This window comes from Primulina tabacum, chromosome 14 (genome assembly GCF_025594145.1).
Source record: "Primulina tabacum isolate GXHZ01 chromosome 14, ASM2559414v2, whole genome shotgun sequence".
NCBI lineage: Eukaryota > Viridiplantae > Streptophyta > Magnoliopsida > Lamiales > Gesneriaceae > Primulina > Primulina tabacum.
In genome coordinates, this window is record NC_134563.1 from 37,613,196 (window position 1) to 37,631,383 (window position 18,188).

The 18,188-nt window shown below is 34.3% G+C and overlaps 2 protein-coding genes across 3 annotated transcripts; one reads left to right on the top strand and one right to left on the bottom strand.

Moving 5' to 3' along the window:
* Window positions 1–158: 158 nt before the first annotated feature.
* Window positions 159–3,501, bottom strand: LOC142524729 (growth-regulating factor 1-like). 2 transcript variants are annotated; one of them, XM_075628813.1, is made up of 4 exons: window positions 2,885–3,501; window positions 2,149–2,355; window positions 1,522–1,861; window positions 159–1,284 (listed from the first exon to the last, which is right to left on the bottom strand). In XM_075628813.1, the coding sequence occupies exons 1-4, from the start codon at window positions 3,228–3,230 to the stop codon at window positions 447–449; spliced, it is 1,731 nt and encodes a 576-aa protein (XP_075484928.1). In that variant the 5' UTR covers window positions 3,231–3,501; the 3' UTR covers window positions 159–446. The 2 variants fall into 2 exon arrangements, with proteins under 2 accessions (XP_075484928.1, XP_075484927.1); XM_075628812.1 differs by having other exon boundaries at window positions 164–1,287; window positions 2,885–3,499.
* A 6,795-nt stretch (window positions 3,502–10,296) lies between these two features.
* LOC142524018 (uncharacterized) lies at window positions 10,297–15,737 on the top strand. The gene is made up of 6 exons (XM_075627745.1): window positions 10,297–10,309; window positions 10,759–10,957; window positions 11,045–11,172; window positions 11,297–11,409; window positions 15,077–15,262; window positions 15,559–15,737. The coding sequence occupies exons 1-6, from the start codon at window positions 10,297–10,299 to the stop codon at window positions 15,616–15,618; spliced, it is 699 nt and encodes a 232-aa protein (XP_075483860.1). The 3' UTR covers window positions 15,619–15,737.
* The last annotated feature ends 2,451 nt before the right edge of the window (window positions 15,738–18,188 follow it).

The window sequence follows — 18,188 nt, forward strand, 5'->3', positions numbered from 1 at the left end:
TAATTTATTGCTAATTTAATATAAAGCTATAAAAAAAATTAGCCAACTTTTTCTAATATTTTACGTAAAATTACTTATCATAATCAATCGAATAAATTGTACATATATACGAATTCAGTAATTTTACCATCTTTTGGAGAGCACTTCTTACACCAGGATGAAGTTATATACGAGGCCAACAACCAAATTTTAACTTCACAAGAAAAAAATAACTCTCGACGGCATACCCGACCAATACAAAGTCCTTATTTCCCAACCACCTAGCATGCTTCCTCCCAACCAACCTAAAGAAAAATGTAGACGTACACCAAGCATAACTCAGCGAGTGGACACAAATTCAGCACACAGATTTAATTATGCAATAAATGTCTCACATCAAGATTAAACTACACAATAAAATGCAAACTTTGTTCCAAGACTTGATTACGTTCAAAATAAGTTAATCATCACAGTGTCGTGAACCATGGATTTGTTGCACCTGGAATCATGAGCTTGTCTCTCGGACTTGCTCCATCGTGGGTTTTGTTGGTCTCCGCCTGTGGGCTACTCCCGGCACTGCTGTTGGAAAGCGAACCGAACGCACCCCTCTGCAAAACTCCGGTAGGGGATGATGCCTGTTGAGAGCTATCATCCCGGCCCTCCATTAAATTGAGTGCTTTATCGTTATTGCACTCGATCAAGATATTATTTGGGTTGTGCAAAACCTCTCCAAGAGGTCCTCCAATAGATGGTTCCCACGAAATCGGAATCCAGTTTGTTTCTCTTTGGTTTTTTTCACCAGGCATCAAGCCAAAACCCAAGCCCATATGGATTGCTTGATGTTCTCTTGACAATGTTAATGGAGAGCTTTCAAGTTTATCGGTCGTGGGAGATGATTGAGGCATGAAAGCTGAAGTAACGACCGGGATAGAAATTGAAAGCTTTGTTCTGTCTGGCTGTGGATCAGATTGGAGCCAGGGAACAGCCGATTGTTGTTCAGCCAATATGTTTTTCGGCCACCCATCCATGAACTGCCGTAGGGAATGCTGTGGGACGCCATTGTCACGGATGAAGTTAGAATCACTGTAATTTCTGCAAGTCACGTCGGTTGTGCTCCTGTTTAGAGGGTTGATTAAAGAATCAGAAGTTACTAATCCAAACTCTCGGTGACAAGATTCATCGTCATATGCACTTTGCTGTTTGGAGATGGAACGCTGATTTTCTTGGAGACCTTTTCCAGAAGATGCCATGGAGAGAATTTCCATATGCTGATACACCCCACCGACATTATCCACGTTTGAAAGACTTCTACAAGGAAACGAAAGAAGGTTGGCTCAACATAAATGCAAGAAACACGACACAAAAACGACCTTTATAGATAATACTTCATGCCAATGTTTAGTCTTATTTCAGTTCCAGCGCGCATTTGGACGTGCCAACGTAATAGAAAAAAGAGTTACTTAAATCTTTAAAACCATTTACTCTCCACCACCCAAACTCAAGATCACACACAGCAGAGAGATATGTAATGCTTTAATTTACCTATTGGCATTGGATACATCAACCTGCTGGTTATTGAGTTGACGATGAGAGAGACCAAGGCTGTTGGATACACCACCAGCAGGCACCACAGACGCGGAAGCGGATGAAATAATTGGCGTCGGCTTGACATTCGTGTTAGTGATACCCGAGGCGGAATGGCCAGATTGGCCTTCCACAGGCTTTCTTGAACGGTGGCGGCCTCTGTTCATATGCCGCTCACAGTATTTCTGATCAGTAACTGCATCCTTAGAGCATCGCCATTTCTTTCCATCTGTTCTTCGGCACCGTCCCGGCTCAGGATCAGTGTTGGGAAATCCAATATGAAAGGCACCCCATCCCACTGTTCAATACACATCCAAGAAACCATGTAATACAGATACGATAACTACGATGTGACTCGAAAATTCTACTCAATTTTTTTATGATGCACCGGCTTGTAATAAATGCACAACTTATATACATGAAGATCATAAATTGCGCGTCCCTCTCCAAAGTATAAGCACGGAATCCAATATATGCAGGCCAAGTGACAAAGTGGAGAATAAAGGAAACCTTTATATCTTGACACACGCACACACACTGAGAACTAACATATTTCAGCGAGTTGGAAGTAGAAAAGTAACTCACGAGCATTGGATCTAAGGCCAGAAAAGGTAGAGAAACCAGCAGACTCCAAAGCTTTCCTGATGGGATTCAAAAGATAGGAAGGTATCGGAACATTCGCCACGATATATTTGTAGATCAAAGCTTGATGTTCTAGCTCCATCCACTGTGATGGAGTAAAGGGACCTCTAACACAAGACAGTACCCCATGCATGCCAGCACCAGTCATCCCTATAGAGCCATAGCCCGAAGCAAACAATTCAAAACATTTAACTTAAAAGGCGAGAAAAAAGATATAAAATTCTTGAACCATACTTCCCTTTTTAGGAAAAGATGTTCATGTTTTTTCAACAAATCTTGAAAATTATTGGCGGGCACATTGTTACTGCTCATAGAAATAGTATCTTTGGAAGAACAGAAGAAAGCAATAGGACCAAGAATCAGAATTAAACAGTTAAAAAGTAGGGGATTTCATCCTGTAACAGTTCCGCCAACCCCACGTAAGAAAACCTTTCAACAAGAAAAGCAAATCAGTAGCATCTAATCTCTACTACACCAATCAAGAAACACCAAAACAAAATCACAAACTTTTCCCTTTATATATTAGTTCCAGCTTAATTAACCCCCCAAATGAAGGAACCTAACTTACGTGTACGTGTTAACAGTAAACTCTCCCAAAAGGGATGGATGCTCATCGCATATGGAACAGAAACTTTTGTGGGCTACGAAGAACAATAAAGATTCAGATTTTTGAATTAACCTGTGCTTCTACTAAATGAACTTGATGCAGGTTGAATATAAGGAAATGCTACATTCTTTGAGTTTGAGGAAGAGAAGCTGAGCATTTGCTGGCCTTCAATGAAATCAGAGTTGTTAGATGTCTGCAGAGGAATTTTGAGCATTTCCTCACCACAGGAAGAAGTTTTGGCCACTTTAGTCTCCTTGAAATCTTCTTCAATCAAAGCCCTGTCTTGCTTGAAGAATCTAGATCCACAAAACTTATGCGTCTTAATCTGGGCTCCATTTTCTGAATCAAAGCTGCCACTTTCAGAAGCTACAAAGCTTGAGCACCCCAAGTTATCCAAGCCCACCAAACCAAAATCCATACAGAAAAAGAGCAACCAAGATTACAAGGAGCTAAAATGGACTAATAGGAGACCGGATTTGGAGACAGAAGCTTTTGTTGATCGGAGGACATAACATTTTTGAAGTCCTGTATCTTTTGGTGCTATGTTTGGTGACGAAGAGTTGAAAAGGGTAAATGACACACTGGTTTTGTTTAGTGAGTTTGATGTTTGTCAAGGAATTATTGGAGAGAGAGGGGCAATACTAGTGCTAGAATGGAAGCTGTCTGTGATGTTTATGACAAGCTATGTTATCACTTCATTCACTGTATATTGTGGACATTTAAGTCTCATGATGAAAAATCAGTCTATTTCAAAAAACGAAAACGAAAAAAAATTAATCATTCTTTCATAATTTATTATTCATCAATTGTGCCAAACATTGTCACATGATCAGCTGATAAAAATCTCACGTTCATTGTACTAGTGGTCAACTAGAACACACTGCATTTGTTTCATTAGAGGATACCTGTCCTAAAAATATCCACGAAGCCTCGATCTCACTTGATTCACGACTTTACTCTATTAGGTTTTTATTTTTAAATTAAGAAAATTATTATTGTAATTTAGTCACCAACTTGAAACTTAATCATAATTATGGAATGTTGGAGTTAGATGGAGTACAAAGCATCGACGACTTCATTAGGTTTTTGAATCACTCAAGCTTTGACAAAATCAATGTTTCTTTCATATTGATCATAGACAAGTTAAGACTGAGTAAGAATCCTAGGCTTTTTTTAAAAATAAATGACTATTAAAGCACTGAGGTTATGGAAAATAATGAATTAAAATTACTGATTAATCCTAGGCTGTTTTTTGATTAAAAAAATGACTATTAAAACATTGAAGTTATAAAAATAAATAATGAATTAAAAATATTTGAGTTCACCCAATGACATACTTGAGCAGTTCAAGCTGTATTATAGCCACTTTCAAGTCAAATTTTGATACGAAATAGATATTTCAAGATTTTGTTACATTTATTACAGTACATTCAATCAATTCATTAAAAACCGTGAACATTGTCATATAACATTCAATCCAATTTCAAGATTTTGTTACGAATGACAATTGGTTAAATGGCATGTGATGCAAGGGGTATTAGAACATATTATTATTCATGATTAAGATCAAAATTCATGTCTTATATTTATATAAATTCAAACGCAAAAATAAAGAGGGGGAAATATTTTAGTAATTACCATAGAAATTGGATAACAAATCAAAATTTTAATTTCCGATAAGTTTATTCCGCCATCAAAATTTATAAATTATTGTTTATATTGGTTCCAATCTTTCTTCTTCTTATCCGAAAGTTACTAATTAATAATGGAGAGGGACACGAGATATTTTCTCTGATTTTATTGGCTCCATATTTCATTATATCGAATCTGTAATATTATAGCTAGCTAGTACCTGAATCCATGGGATTTATGTCCTTTCAGCCCTAATTTTTTTTCAGTTATTGATTACATATTATTTCCAACATATATATGTGTGTGTGTGTGTATATATATATATATATATATTTAATATTTTGTTATTGCATTACATTCGGTGAACCGAAGTTATGAGTAATTATAGGCGTGCATGCATGTACTCGTGGATGCAGTCAACCAACGTTATGGATTTGGAGCTTATATATGTAAATAAATCACCAAAAACTCATGGGTGGTTAAAGTTTGTAATGTAGCGACGGATGAGGGAAGAAAGGCAAGGCGGCCTACAAGTAGAGTTAATTAGAATTGGTCTTTTGTCACATTCCTTAGGCAACTGCGAGTCAAATGTAGATAAGATATATAGCAGCCTAGCTAGCTGGTAAGCGTGCAGCCATGCAGGGTGAACCTAACCCTATACTTTCATGCCCACCTATATATAGTGTGCTTAATTAAGTATTTATTTGGACTGTATATATATAATATAGTATTTATTTGGTTTTAAAGTAATTATTGTGAAATACCAGCTTTTATCATTCTAGTTTTCTGAGATAAAAATAAAAAACCTGGATTACTTGCAAAAATTGGCTTCTGAAAGAGTGAAACGTTACATTTAATAAAAAAGTGAGTATTTTGAGAACATTGCACTTTTGGTTTTGTGTTATTAAAATCATATAATTTTCGACGATTTTTGTAATTTCTCTTAGGTATTAGTGCACAGTCGCTTCATTTTATTTTCTGTCGGTGAATATGATGGAGATATTTGATAAATTGAAGATTTATTTGTGTTTGTTTTTCCAAGAAAAAAGGATATCATAATGATAAATTTCTGAAATGTTTAATTTTTTTTAAAAAAAAGTCAGTTTCCCGATCCATTGCGGCTGACATTTGATGGGACTTTCCGAGGCGTAGATGGAAATCGATGCACGCCTTGTAAAAACACGACAAATTAAATGCTACACCTATGTATATATATATATATATATATAGTCTAGTCCCATGGCTATGTCATTGTAATTTCTGATTAAATAATGTCTCGGAATTAAAATGTGCCTGCGGTCCTTTGGCTCGGAATTTTTACTTTAATATTAAAATTTGATATATTATATTATTGTTCGAGAAATGCATATATATCTTAATAAATAAATAATAAAAAACAAGATAATTATAATATTTCAAATTCAGTACCGTTTTATACGATTATTAGATCGTAAACTGTAGTTTAGAATTGACTTTTTGCACCATTTTGCAAAGCCGATTGTATCGACATGACCTCGACTCCCGAGACGTTGTTGCTTTCTCTAGAGGTTGTTGATTTAATTTGGAGAGAAAAATAAATTATTGAAAAGGAACATTAAAAGTTTGTCTATTTCATATGAAATTTCAAACATTTTTTTATTTAATATATGTGTGTGTGTGTGTGTGTGTGAACGAAGACAGAAATATCACATTGATTGACAACTTCAGATGATGTGGCGTTGTACCAAAAGTTAAATAAAATGTGTGCGAAATTTCAAATGAAATACACGAACTTTTAATGATAATTATATAAATTTAAATTTGATACATAATACAATTACATTTAAGTTTTTAAAATTATTTTCTTAAAAAAAGATAAACAAGTCGTGAGATTAAGGATATAAAAGCAGATTGATTTCAAATGGAGGGATAATGCGACAAATTTTGTTTTCACGACTCTTTATCCATTCGTTCATTTGGTTGAATATATAATTAACGGATAGTTTCGAAGGTTGAAGATGAACCTGGATTAAATCCAAGGCCGGAGTCCATTGGATCGAATTCCAACAAGTTGTCACCCAGTAATTAATTCAATCAAGGTATGAATTAAGGCAACATACAATGCTACGCATCATTAAAACTAAAGATTGTATCGATCCAGGTGTTGTCTCTGTAACCTAAACACCCGAAAAAGCTTGATCATCCAAAAGTAAAGATGCTAATAAATTCGTCTCGAGTTTTAATATGTATTTTTGTAGTTTTAAATAAACAAGACAATAAACTTTAAATCTGTATTTTTCATAATTATACGGTGTTTCGTTTTAATTAAGATAGATTTTTCAATATTAAGATGTGACTTTTGTTTCATTGTTGACATAAATTTTATATATTTTTATAGCACCATCACGTGTTATTTGATTTAGAAGAACCTGTAATTTAAGTTGTCGGCCCATGATTTTTTGTAGCCCGTTAGTTAAGCAAGCCCATTGGACAAGTAAATTCTTCTAACCTTTATTGGGCTTCTCTCAGACTTCATCCTTTTAAAGCCACGCGATTTGTAAAAATCAGACAGCATTTAAGTTGTGCTCGACTCCTAACTGCATGTAATTAGAATAATTTCAGAATTTGATTCCGTTTTGGGGAAGAAAGAGGAAATCATAATAGGAACATATTACTAAATAAATTAATAAATAAATCCCACACCTCATTATTAAAAAAACTAGTGGTCTACGAATTATAGGGATTTTGGCATATCATTGAGAAAATCCAGGACCACACTCTTTTCTAACTCAATCAATCGGAACCATTTATTTATTTTTTTTATAGGTTGTCATAATCCAAATATTCACGAGAAATTTTGTGTTATTACAAAAGGTTGAACAAAGAATATATAATTATAATTTTGGCTACAAATTTTTCAACCGTGTTTTTCGTTTTAGATATAGCCAATTAAATAATAATTAATAGAGTATGTCTCTTGTAAGACGATATCACGAATATTTAGCTGTGAGACGGGTTAACCATACCGATATTCACAATAAAAAATAATACTTTTAGAATAAAAGTAATATTTTTTCGTGGATGACTCAAATAAGAGATCTGTCTCACAAAATACGATCCGTGAGACCGTCTCACACAAGTTTTTACCTAATTAATAACCATTGCAGAAATAAGTTTAAGACGTTTTCTTATTTTCAAATCAAGAAATGAAATCAAATTCTGAAATAAAATACTTTGGATGACTGACTGTCTTGATGTTTTTAGTAAAGGCTTTCATTGGCTGATTGTATTCGAATTCACAATATTTTGACATAAAAACCACAGCCTTTATTTTAAAATATGAAGTCCTCCTTCTTTGATTGTTACGTGCCTTTGAAGCATGACAAGGTATTGTGTTGGATCGTGTCTTTACTTTATAAAAGCATTATACAAACAAAATAATTTGTTTAGAAAAGGTTCTATTACTTCATTTACATTATTTAAAACCTATTTGATGACTAAGAAATGAAAAATTATTTTTAAATCTCTAAATCCAAATGTGAGTTTGTGTTCGGTTCTTATCAGGAAAAACGTTTACGCATTCACTCATTCACATAAAAAAATGTATGCACTTAATGAGTCTACATATGAAAATCAGTATAAAAACAATAAAATTATGATATAAATATATCATATTTGAGCATTAACTATTTTATTTGGTACAAAAAGATAATATTTTAAATATGGAATTGTTTCAATTTTATTAATAGCAACACTTGTTTGAGTATTCAAATATCATGTAATAGTATCGGATCTGAAACAGTTAATAATTAAATACTATATATTATTGCTACATTTTAATGTTTTATACAAGTTTTCATCCGAATAAAGACGTGTTATTGATATCAAAATTTGTTCAAAATGTTTGAGTACTCAAAAATCGAATATCGATATTATATATAAAACAGTTGGTACTCAAATATCATATATTCATACAATATTTTCAATAGTTTTTACCGATTTTATATGAGAAAATATACTGTGGACTCTGAGAGTGTATGTTATTTTTTTCATGAATCAAATAGTACACACATATATTTTTTCGGTAAGAAGCTGATGATTTAAGACATATAATTCATCTTTCGTTTTTTCACATGTTATAGGCTGTGTTTGGTAGCATTGATTAGGTTGTGATTAATTTTTAATCTGCTGTTTGTGTGGTTTTTTAGACACTAGGGATAACTACATACTTTGGATAATATCACTGTTCATTCAAGAAAACAACGCATAATAATCCCAAGTTGGGCCACGATATTAATAATCTTGTCTGCTACTTTATTGCATACATAACTTGTAGTGACCAATTTAGCCTTTGCCCTACAAAACCCATTCGACATTCACCGAGCCTTTTCCATAGTTGAATCTCAAACATTCCGTAGCGGCGCCTATTTCAGGTATGCATTCTGTGTATTTCAGAAGTGTGATTTGGTATGCGATTTTCAATTTTGGTTTTAATCAATTTCAGATCCCATTACTTACTATCCGACGGTCGGAGACAAAAATATATTTGTTTGTGGAGCAAAACTCTTACTGTGTTATCAACGGTTCCATTTGAAAAACATCTTGCCTCTTTCTGTTTAATTCTTGGGTATTTAAAGGAGTAGTGGACAGTTATAAGACATTAAATTAAATAAAGACACAAACCATATGAACCTACAAACAAATATTTTTTTTTTGCAACAAAGGAACAAAGTAAAGAAACAAATTAACTTGAAATTTAAAAAACAGACAAGGAGAAAAAGGAATTAAACACCTGATAAACATAAGGATTCAGTACAACAAAATTACACAAACTTAACCTAGTAGGTGGATCATCAGTAATCGTTCTATTCATTTTGATGCAATTCATGTTGTATCTCTTCGCATAACTTATCCATTTTGGAACAGAGATTGCGAATCTCAGAAGCTAGCTCTGATTGAGCCTTCAAACAGTCAGAAAATTTTTCAAAATGTTTTACTTTCCCACCAGACGATCCCGTAGAAGTAGAACTCGAACAATTTTGTTCATTCGATTGGGGTTCCTGTGGTGGTTTGTGATGAAAGGCCTCATGAGCCTCTTTTCTAGTATCGTAGCCTTTGTAACATGCGCCAGGAAATCGATAAACTCGGGCGTGTGCATCTGACCACTTTTCAAAAATGCCAACTTTTCTTCCAACGAAAACAATATATGTTTTTGTCTGCGATTGCAATTGAAAGTGTTTCAAACACATATATTTTACTGTTATAATACCTTATTTAACCAAATATGTTTGAAGCTCGGTCTGAATTATTAAATCAATGCGTCCAGACAACGGAACAAAAACCAAATTCAACATAAAACAGCCGCTATTCCAGAACACGAAAGTTGTTTACGTAAACAGGTGAAAATCATAGATGTAGTTGAATATTGAGTATCTAACTAATAAATTGAGGTGTAGGAAAACATCACCATCGTATTTCAGAGGACAACACACAAATAAATGTTGATATACTCGAATCTGAGATGGAGTCAGTACACCGATGTGTCCACGAAGAGCCGAGCGACGAACCTAGCTCCAGAACGATGGTAGTTTACAGAATACAAGGAAAAAAAAAAGAAAATAGGTTAACGCATAGCACAAATCGCCGTAAAGTAAAAAACACAAGAACACTGAAATTCGTACAACAAAGACCAATTGAAAAACCAGATCAGAAGAAATCATTAACGTACCAGCTCATTCTTAGCAGATCTGGTGTGGAGAAATCTTGTGGTAGGTTCTGTTGACAATAAGCTTGAAGCCTAAGAGACAATATGTATTTGGAGAAAGCAAATCTACGAAAGTGAGCTCCAGAGTTCTACCAGAAGTATATATTAAATGGTTAGAAGGGGTAATGTGGTAATTTCTCAGGGGTAATCAAAAATTTCTAATCATCACATAAAACATACCAAACAACATAATAAATTTATCTCATCTTTTCATTATCCTTACTTTATCACTAGAACTTGGTAAGTATTATTAATCTATCACACATACCAAACACAGCCATATCTGATAATATAATCACATTTCATATTATTACGATTGTAATATTTATTGAATTATTATCAACGAAATAATGTCAAAATTCCTAACTTACTTAACTCGCGCATATGAGTAATTATGTACTGTGTTACGAAGAAAATATTTTCAAATATCCATATAATATATAGTAATTGATATTTAAAGCTTTGGAAAATTCAAATCTCGATAGTGCTCTCCACATTTTGTTTTCTACAACAGCCGTGAAATCCAATGGTGCCCCTGCTTAGCCGGGCAACCGGTGGCGGAGGTTTTGAGTTGCTTTCCTCCACTCACCAATCATCACCGCCGAGTCTTCTAGCAGCAGTGCCGCCTCTAAACCGGCTTTCTCTGTCACCATTCCTGTAAACGATGAAGGCCCTAGCTCTATCTCTCTCGTGGGCCAGGAAAATGTCCCACTTGAAGGTGTAATTCAGTTCGAGAAGCCACATTCTTCTTCTCTTCTTGCTATATGGGGGTACGTGGATGTTGATGTTTTTTCTTTTCTCGCTTTGCGTCCGTTTTTTTTCCTTCTTTTGATGAAATTGTATTGGGAAATTTCTAGTCTTGTGACTCTTTTAGCTGGGGGTGATGTCGCGGCGTTGCTTTTGTTCTCTGCAATCGGGAGATTTAGTCATGGATTCTCCGTTTTCGATTTCGAGACCTTCAAAACCGCGGATCCTTTCATTGCTGGTTAGTTAATTTCATCAGCTATGGCAGTATTATGTCGGGTGTTTGTTTGGAGCAAGCTATATACGCACATGCAATCAGAGAAACGAGTTTTAGAAAATTTTGGCCTTTCTTTTTATGATGATAGGGTGGTTTTTGAGTGCTTATTTTCTTGGCGGATACGCGGAGGATGGCCGAGGAATCAATGGTTTGTTTAAGGCTGTTTTTGCAGCTGCCAAGTCATGGGATGTTGGCGTACCGGTATGTATGCTTGTGCCTCTCATGTGGTTTCCAATTTTGTTTCCTCCTCTGCACGGAATAAGCAAATCAATTTGATTTCTTGCTCGCAATTATAAGATTTGTGACGACTCTGTTTCCTACTTTTTCGCCTTCTCCATGGAGTGTTTTTTGTATTTGGGAGTTCTGGTATGATGGTTTGCGGGAAGATAATGTATGTGATCAAGCCTTGACCGGAGTACGTTGTTCTGATGAGAAGTTTAGATGGCCCTTCATATTATTTACAAATGATCACACTGTGTATAACTAATTATGGTGCTTAACATGAATATTATGTTTTAATTTGTTATATAATGTGGGGATTCGGACGCTAATCATGTTCTTAATCATCATTGGGACTAATTAATCAATTATAAAAAAACAGGGTCTAATATTTTTTTTTAAAATGTGGAACTTAGTGAAATAAAACGTATATACATCTCAGTATAATAGTACAAGTCCTGTACCACATACATTTATTCAACTAAGCTTTAACAGCTAATATCACGTGTCTAACCCTATCTCTAATCCAAGTCCGGAGCCTCCACTCTAATCACGATCTTTCCTCATCTCCTCGACCCTGAACCTGTCCCACCTGTTGTCATGCACACATACAAAACAAGACAACAGCCGGATAACTCCGGTGAGAATAAATCCCAGTATAAACAATGTAAACATGCAATCATATAAAAACATATACAAAAGCATATAACAAATATCATTCACATGCAGCCAATCAACAAACATGAATGATATAAAACTGTAAATCAACTAGTCATCACAGACTCGACTCAAACAACGCGTCGTCTCAGACTCGACTCAACTCTAACCTAGGGATCCCAATGTCTGGATATTGATAATTATATCGAATCTCAGTCGATAGGAATGAATAAACCCTAAACGGTATCGATATAATTCATATATCCAGTGTCTGGGCGAAACAGCCGCAGAATTGACGAATCAGTCAAGAATTAAGCGAATCAGCCAATAATTAGACGAATCAGTCAGTAATTAAGCGAATCAGCCAAAGTTTAGACGAATCAGTCGATAACTAGACGAATCAGCCAATAACTAAACGAATCAGTAGTCAATACATGCAGTGGCTATAAATCAATACACTATAAACATCCATCTCATCAATTACAAATATCAATGTAATAAACTAAGTATGTGATTTAGGGAGACTCGAGTCAAACCTCACTCGAGTTGTGCAATCCCAACTCAACATTAATTTATATCATTTCTTTCTGATACTCTGACTCTGTCGAAGTCTCGAACTCAAAGCCTGTCAATACTCAATCTGACAATAACAATATCGAGGGTACGGTATCAATACGCCACTCAAACAACACTGGATATAATCAGAATTCAATCAAATTCTGTTTCAACAGCACAACGTCATAGTCTCAATATACCCAGCAATATCATCTCAGTCAGATATCAATTCTAACATCTCATAATCGGTAATAATTCAATTCTGATATCAAATCGATTCCAAAACAACTCCGAAAATCATAACAATTCCATATGGTATTTATTCTTCAGTCTGGTTTCGATTATACGATGTCTAACATGACCAGAACATCATATAAGAATCGTATCAGATTCTGACAATACCATAATTTCAAATCATATCAAAACGTAGTAAAACTTACGTCCAGTTGTAGCCTACGTCGATAGGAACTCAATACCGAAGTCGGATTCAAAATCGGACGGACATATTTCTCACAAAAGGCGTAAGGATTTTCAACCCTTTTTCAGAAACCTTTTCTTGATTTCCTTCTCGTTTCTTTTTTTCTGAAGAATGTAGTATTCGTTTATATATATATATACATCCACGCACATGCAAAAGGACGAGTGGCTCAATGTGCATACTGCACGTCTCGCGCATATGCGCGACTAATATCGGCGCATATGCGCGAGACCTACGGGCCTCGTGGATAAGCTTCTCGGCAGCTCGCGCATATGCGCATGCGCGACTTACTTCGCGCATATGCGCGAGGTCCTCTGCCCACGTCGCGCATATGCGCGCATCTGTGCCGCGCATATGCGCGAGGGCTACTGTTCCTCGCACATTTTCATGCATCATCTCGTCTTTCCCGGTTCGATCGTTTCCGTCTATAATCATATCAATTATTCCCAAATCATTTCAGATTAATAGGATAAAATTCTCGGGCCTTACATATAATAATTGGACTAATTTTTTGTTTAAATTTGTAGACCCGCAGGTTGTTTGAATTCAATGCAATGGAGAAAAAAACTGTGTTAGAGAAAATAGAAACCATTTTTCGGTTAAAATGTTGGAAAGATACTAAAATTGTGAATGCACAAGAAAGATGATATACAAAATCTTTGTGAGTCACTCTTTTAATTTGAGGCTGAGGCTGTTTTTGGAAATGAATTTGGTATCATCGCTTCTCATGCTTGACATATGGAGAAAGATGGCGGGTAGTATTTTAGTAGACAGTGTAAAGAATGCAAAATGTTGGCAGTTATCTGTATTAGGTCAACAGAAAAAGTTTGTGAACTGGGGTAGAACATTGAGTTCTTGTGAGTTCATGTTATTTTTTTTTTTGGGATGGAAATGTTTATTGTGTGTAATATAAATGAAGAATTGAGATCGTAATACATTGGAAAATTTCCATGCTTCTATAATCGCAATGGTCATTGAAACATTCTTTAGGATGTGTTAAGGTTCAGTGTATTTACCCTTTTTCTTCGAGGGTCAACTGTACTTCATAAATAACTGTAGTCTGCTAACTTCGGGAACCTAATGAATTCTTGATGCTATTGAGTTAGACCGGTGTAAATATATTTTGGGTGAATCTTATTCAACAGTTAGATGCATGCGAAGATCATGTCATGCATGGGAATGCCTTTTTATTGCCTCATTTCCATGTTATTTGTCAACAGTTTAGACTGTGGTGATATTGAGACTAAGTTTATTAGAAGTAGATCCTGGTTGAATGACCGGAATGCAACAGGCAAACCATTGGCAAAAAGTTTCTTGTACCCCGATTTAAGTCTAGCAAGGGCTTTAGCTAAGTGAACTTCTTTAATTTTGACCATGTCAATAAGCATGATGTACTAATTTAATCTCCTCATCATAATATCGATGAAAACAATTATTTAGGGTAGTTTGCTCTCATTTTAGGGGTAGCATTAAATTCTGGAAAGTTGTAGAGTTTATTTTGCATAGCAGTCAAATGAATGGGTTCTTTTGGTTATATTTATTCGCTCAAAAATCAGGTACAGCAATTTGTTCGGATCAAAACTGATTCTAATTCTCAAGTCACTCTTGTTCAAACCAAGCACCAAGCACATAACGGACTATTCCATTACACCTTTTGAATTCATTATTCATTTTGTATTCCGACTCTTGTTTATTTTTCCGTTGAACGGTAAGGAAGATTCTAATTAAACAATGGAATTATCCTTTTGAATATTATTGTTCTGGATAGTTTCTTGTTTTTTTATGTTTGCTATATAGCAGTTTCGAAGTATTGTACTGGTTATTCGTCAATTTGACACAACTTATTATTGAATATTTGGAGAACAATTTAGCAACTGTGTCCCTTCACCTACTCTTGTGCGCGTGGCAGTATTCATAAAATTATATTTGCATTTAACTGGATCTCCTCATTCACTGCAGCTGGGATTAATCATTCGGGCAGCCACTATAGGCCACACACCACCAACCAATTTCATTTTAGTCACCATGGGCAGCACTGCTGTATTACTGATTGGATGGCGAACACTGTTATTTAGCATTTTCCCTGCTAACAATGGCAAGAAAGATGATGCATACAAGCGCTGCAATCCTTTTGAATTGTTTGAGGTACATGATCCATTTGACCTCATAAGAAGCTGCACAAGTCACTGCATCAGATATTCTTTGTTCGCCAGTTTTTAAATGCTTGTTAAATGTGTGTGAGATAAGGAATTTTGGTTTATATATTGGAGCTAGAATTAAACTTTGATAATAATGAACTTTAAAAGTTTACTCCATGGATGCAAATTTTGTGGAGTCGATTTCACAGGCATTTGAGACGATTTATATATGTATGAGACAGTATGACCTTAAGGTCATGTAACTGCGGGTTCCTGATGGAGACTATGTTTGATATTTTGCAGCTTCTTACGTCGTTGGTGAAAATTGCGGCGATTTTGTGGAGGACCTTTGTTTTTCTTTGAAGGTGATGGATGGTATACATGTAAATCCTTTCGTTGATGGTAGAAAGTATATGTCATCTCCTCGGTTATTATTCTTGTGGAATCATCTACGTGAAAATGGGAAAGATGGCTTTTGTTAAGCTATTACCCACTTAGTAGTAGGCATAGTCGATATAGTTTTATTTCTGGCAAAAAAATATGAAAATAAGCCTTCTCTATGATCCCCCCCATCAAACTCGAAAACATATTTGCAATTCCTAGAATTACTTAAGAATTTATGATCGATAGTTTTTTTGGAAATGAAATGGCTGATTTTGAAACAATGGTTATCTATCAAGCTACATACCAAATGTACAAATGAATTTTGTTACAAAAATTACTTTACATCTTTCGATGTCACCAGAAAACCAGTGTTGTACGTGCATGACGCACTTAACAGCATATAGCTATCCAAAATGAAATAACTGTGATTGATACAAATTAATGGTTTGATTTACTCCGTCTGTATCTTATATATTAACTAACGATAATAATAATAATAATATCATTGATTGATTTGTAAATTTGACATTTGGTAAAAATGTCAGATATAAAATCCAAAGTTTGACTGCTAGCCTACCTTTTTTTTTTTTATTGATTCATCACATCATATAGCTACCTAGCTGGTGTATGTATTTATTAATGTATACATCACAATATGTATGTATTCCCCCTACTAAGTCAAAGCTCTATCTTTGTAAGATAATGGTAATAAATATGATTGACGTCAATCGTGACATTCTATACTCTAATTTTTTTAATAATGCTTATTTAAAATTTAACGTAAATTACTTCATTTTTTAAATAAAATAATAATTTGTGAATTTAATCTATCGGGTGCAGGCAGCATATTCCAACAAGAAAATTATATGATATTTATATTATAATGCACCGTAGCCCGAAGAAGAGAGTAAAAATGGAAGGACGATATATATTTGAAATATTGATGAGATGGGACCATACCGGAAGAAATATGCCAAAATTAATAGTTAGAAACTTTAAAGATGGAAAAGTACTGTTTGATTTTCTTTACCAAATGTTAGCTATCTTCACTTTTCCAGGTAAGCCATGACATGTTAGCTCCATAAATCTCCAAACACACCATTGTAAGTAAAGAAATCTCGTAGTCTCTCATCCATTTTTAGCCAAAGGAAATTAGACTGGGGAGAAATTAATGAATTATTTTCGGGGTATTGCATCAGCACACATTTCAATTTCGAAAAATGTAACAGGCAGCTGCTGCAGACTTAAATAAACAACAGCACTGCTCCACCTAACTTTATCGAATTTATTTTACGAGCCATGTCCACCTAATATTGTTTGTTTTTGAGGATTACATAGAGACAATTCAATTTCTTTGTTTTAAAGGAATTTTTTTCATTAAAGTTGTCACATTCCAACTGTCAGAATATTTCACAGAGTATTTCGATTTCTTTTTCATATTCAAGGATGGCATTACTCATTTTTATGTTTCAAAATCACATTATATCACAGTCTCTCTGATAAATTTGTGTATCCTATATAACTACCACATCCTAATAATTTTTTTGTCTTTGTTTATATTTGAAACTTTCAATTTTAATAGAATTTCTATATTTTCACAAAAAAAAGTTTAATAGGTACGCACTCATCGTTTATCAAGGAAAAAAAACACATATATATTATTAAGAAGAGTATGTTTTTTGTGAGACGGTTTAACGAATCTTTATTTGTGAGACAAATCAACTCTACCGATATTCACAATAAAAATTAATACTCTTAGCATAAAAATCAATACTTTTTCATAGATGATTCATATAAAAGATCCGTCTCACAAAACAACAGTCCTTAAGACTGTTTCACACAAATGTTTGCTTATCGAAAATTCCGCTTGTTGGAATGGATAAAACGACAGAGTAATCTCATATTAATCCCATTTTTAGAGTAGTGATGAGAAATTATGGTATCTTAGGTTGTTGCTCAATTTGTGAGCAATTCAACTTATCTGATATGAGAGAGAGAGGAATCTAAGATGATTGCGACCATACGATATGGCTTAGATTGTGACATATCATTCTTTGGTTGAGAGAGGGAATAATATAATATAAAAAATAGGGAAATGTATTAATCTAATACATATACGTTCTTCATACATATACCAATCTGGCAGGCGAGAAAATGATCCCTTGATATTTACTAATCAATGTAATTTTTTTTTTAAAGAAATTATAATCTTTTAAATCTCTTTCTTATTCTTTATGTTGAACTTGGATCCGATGAATGTATTTAATTTGTGGAGGGATTTGAAAAGTTGATTGGAAATGAAGCACATATTGTATAGATTTTTCAAATACATCAGAGTCATTGTATTATTTACATAAATTAAGAGAGTGATAAATTTGAAATTCATCCAATATAAATTCATCCAAACAATCAAATGGATCTAAAATTCATCTTATTTTTTTGGTACACGGTGGATTTTGATGTAGGAATGGATATTCCGCTTGTTTCTTTCATTAATTTTCTATGTAAAAATAAATAAGATGACAGTAAATTCAGAACTGGGATCCAAT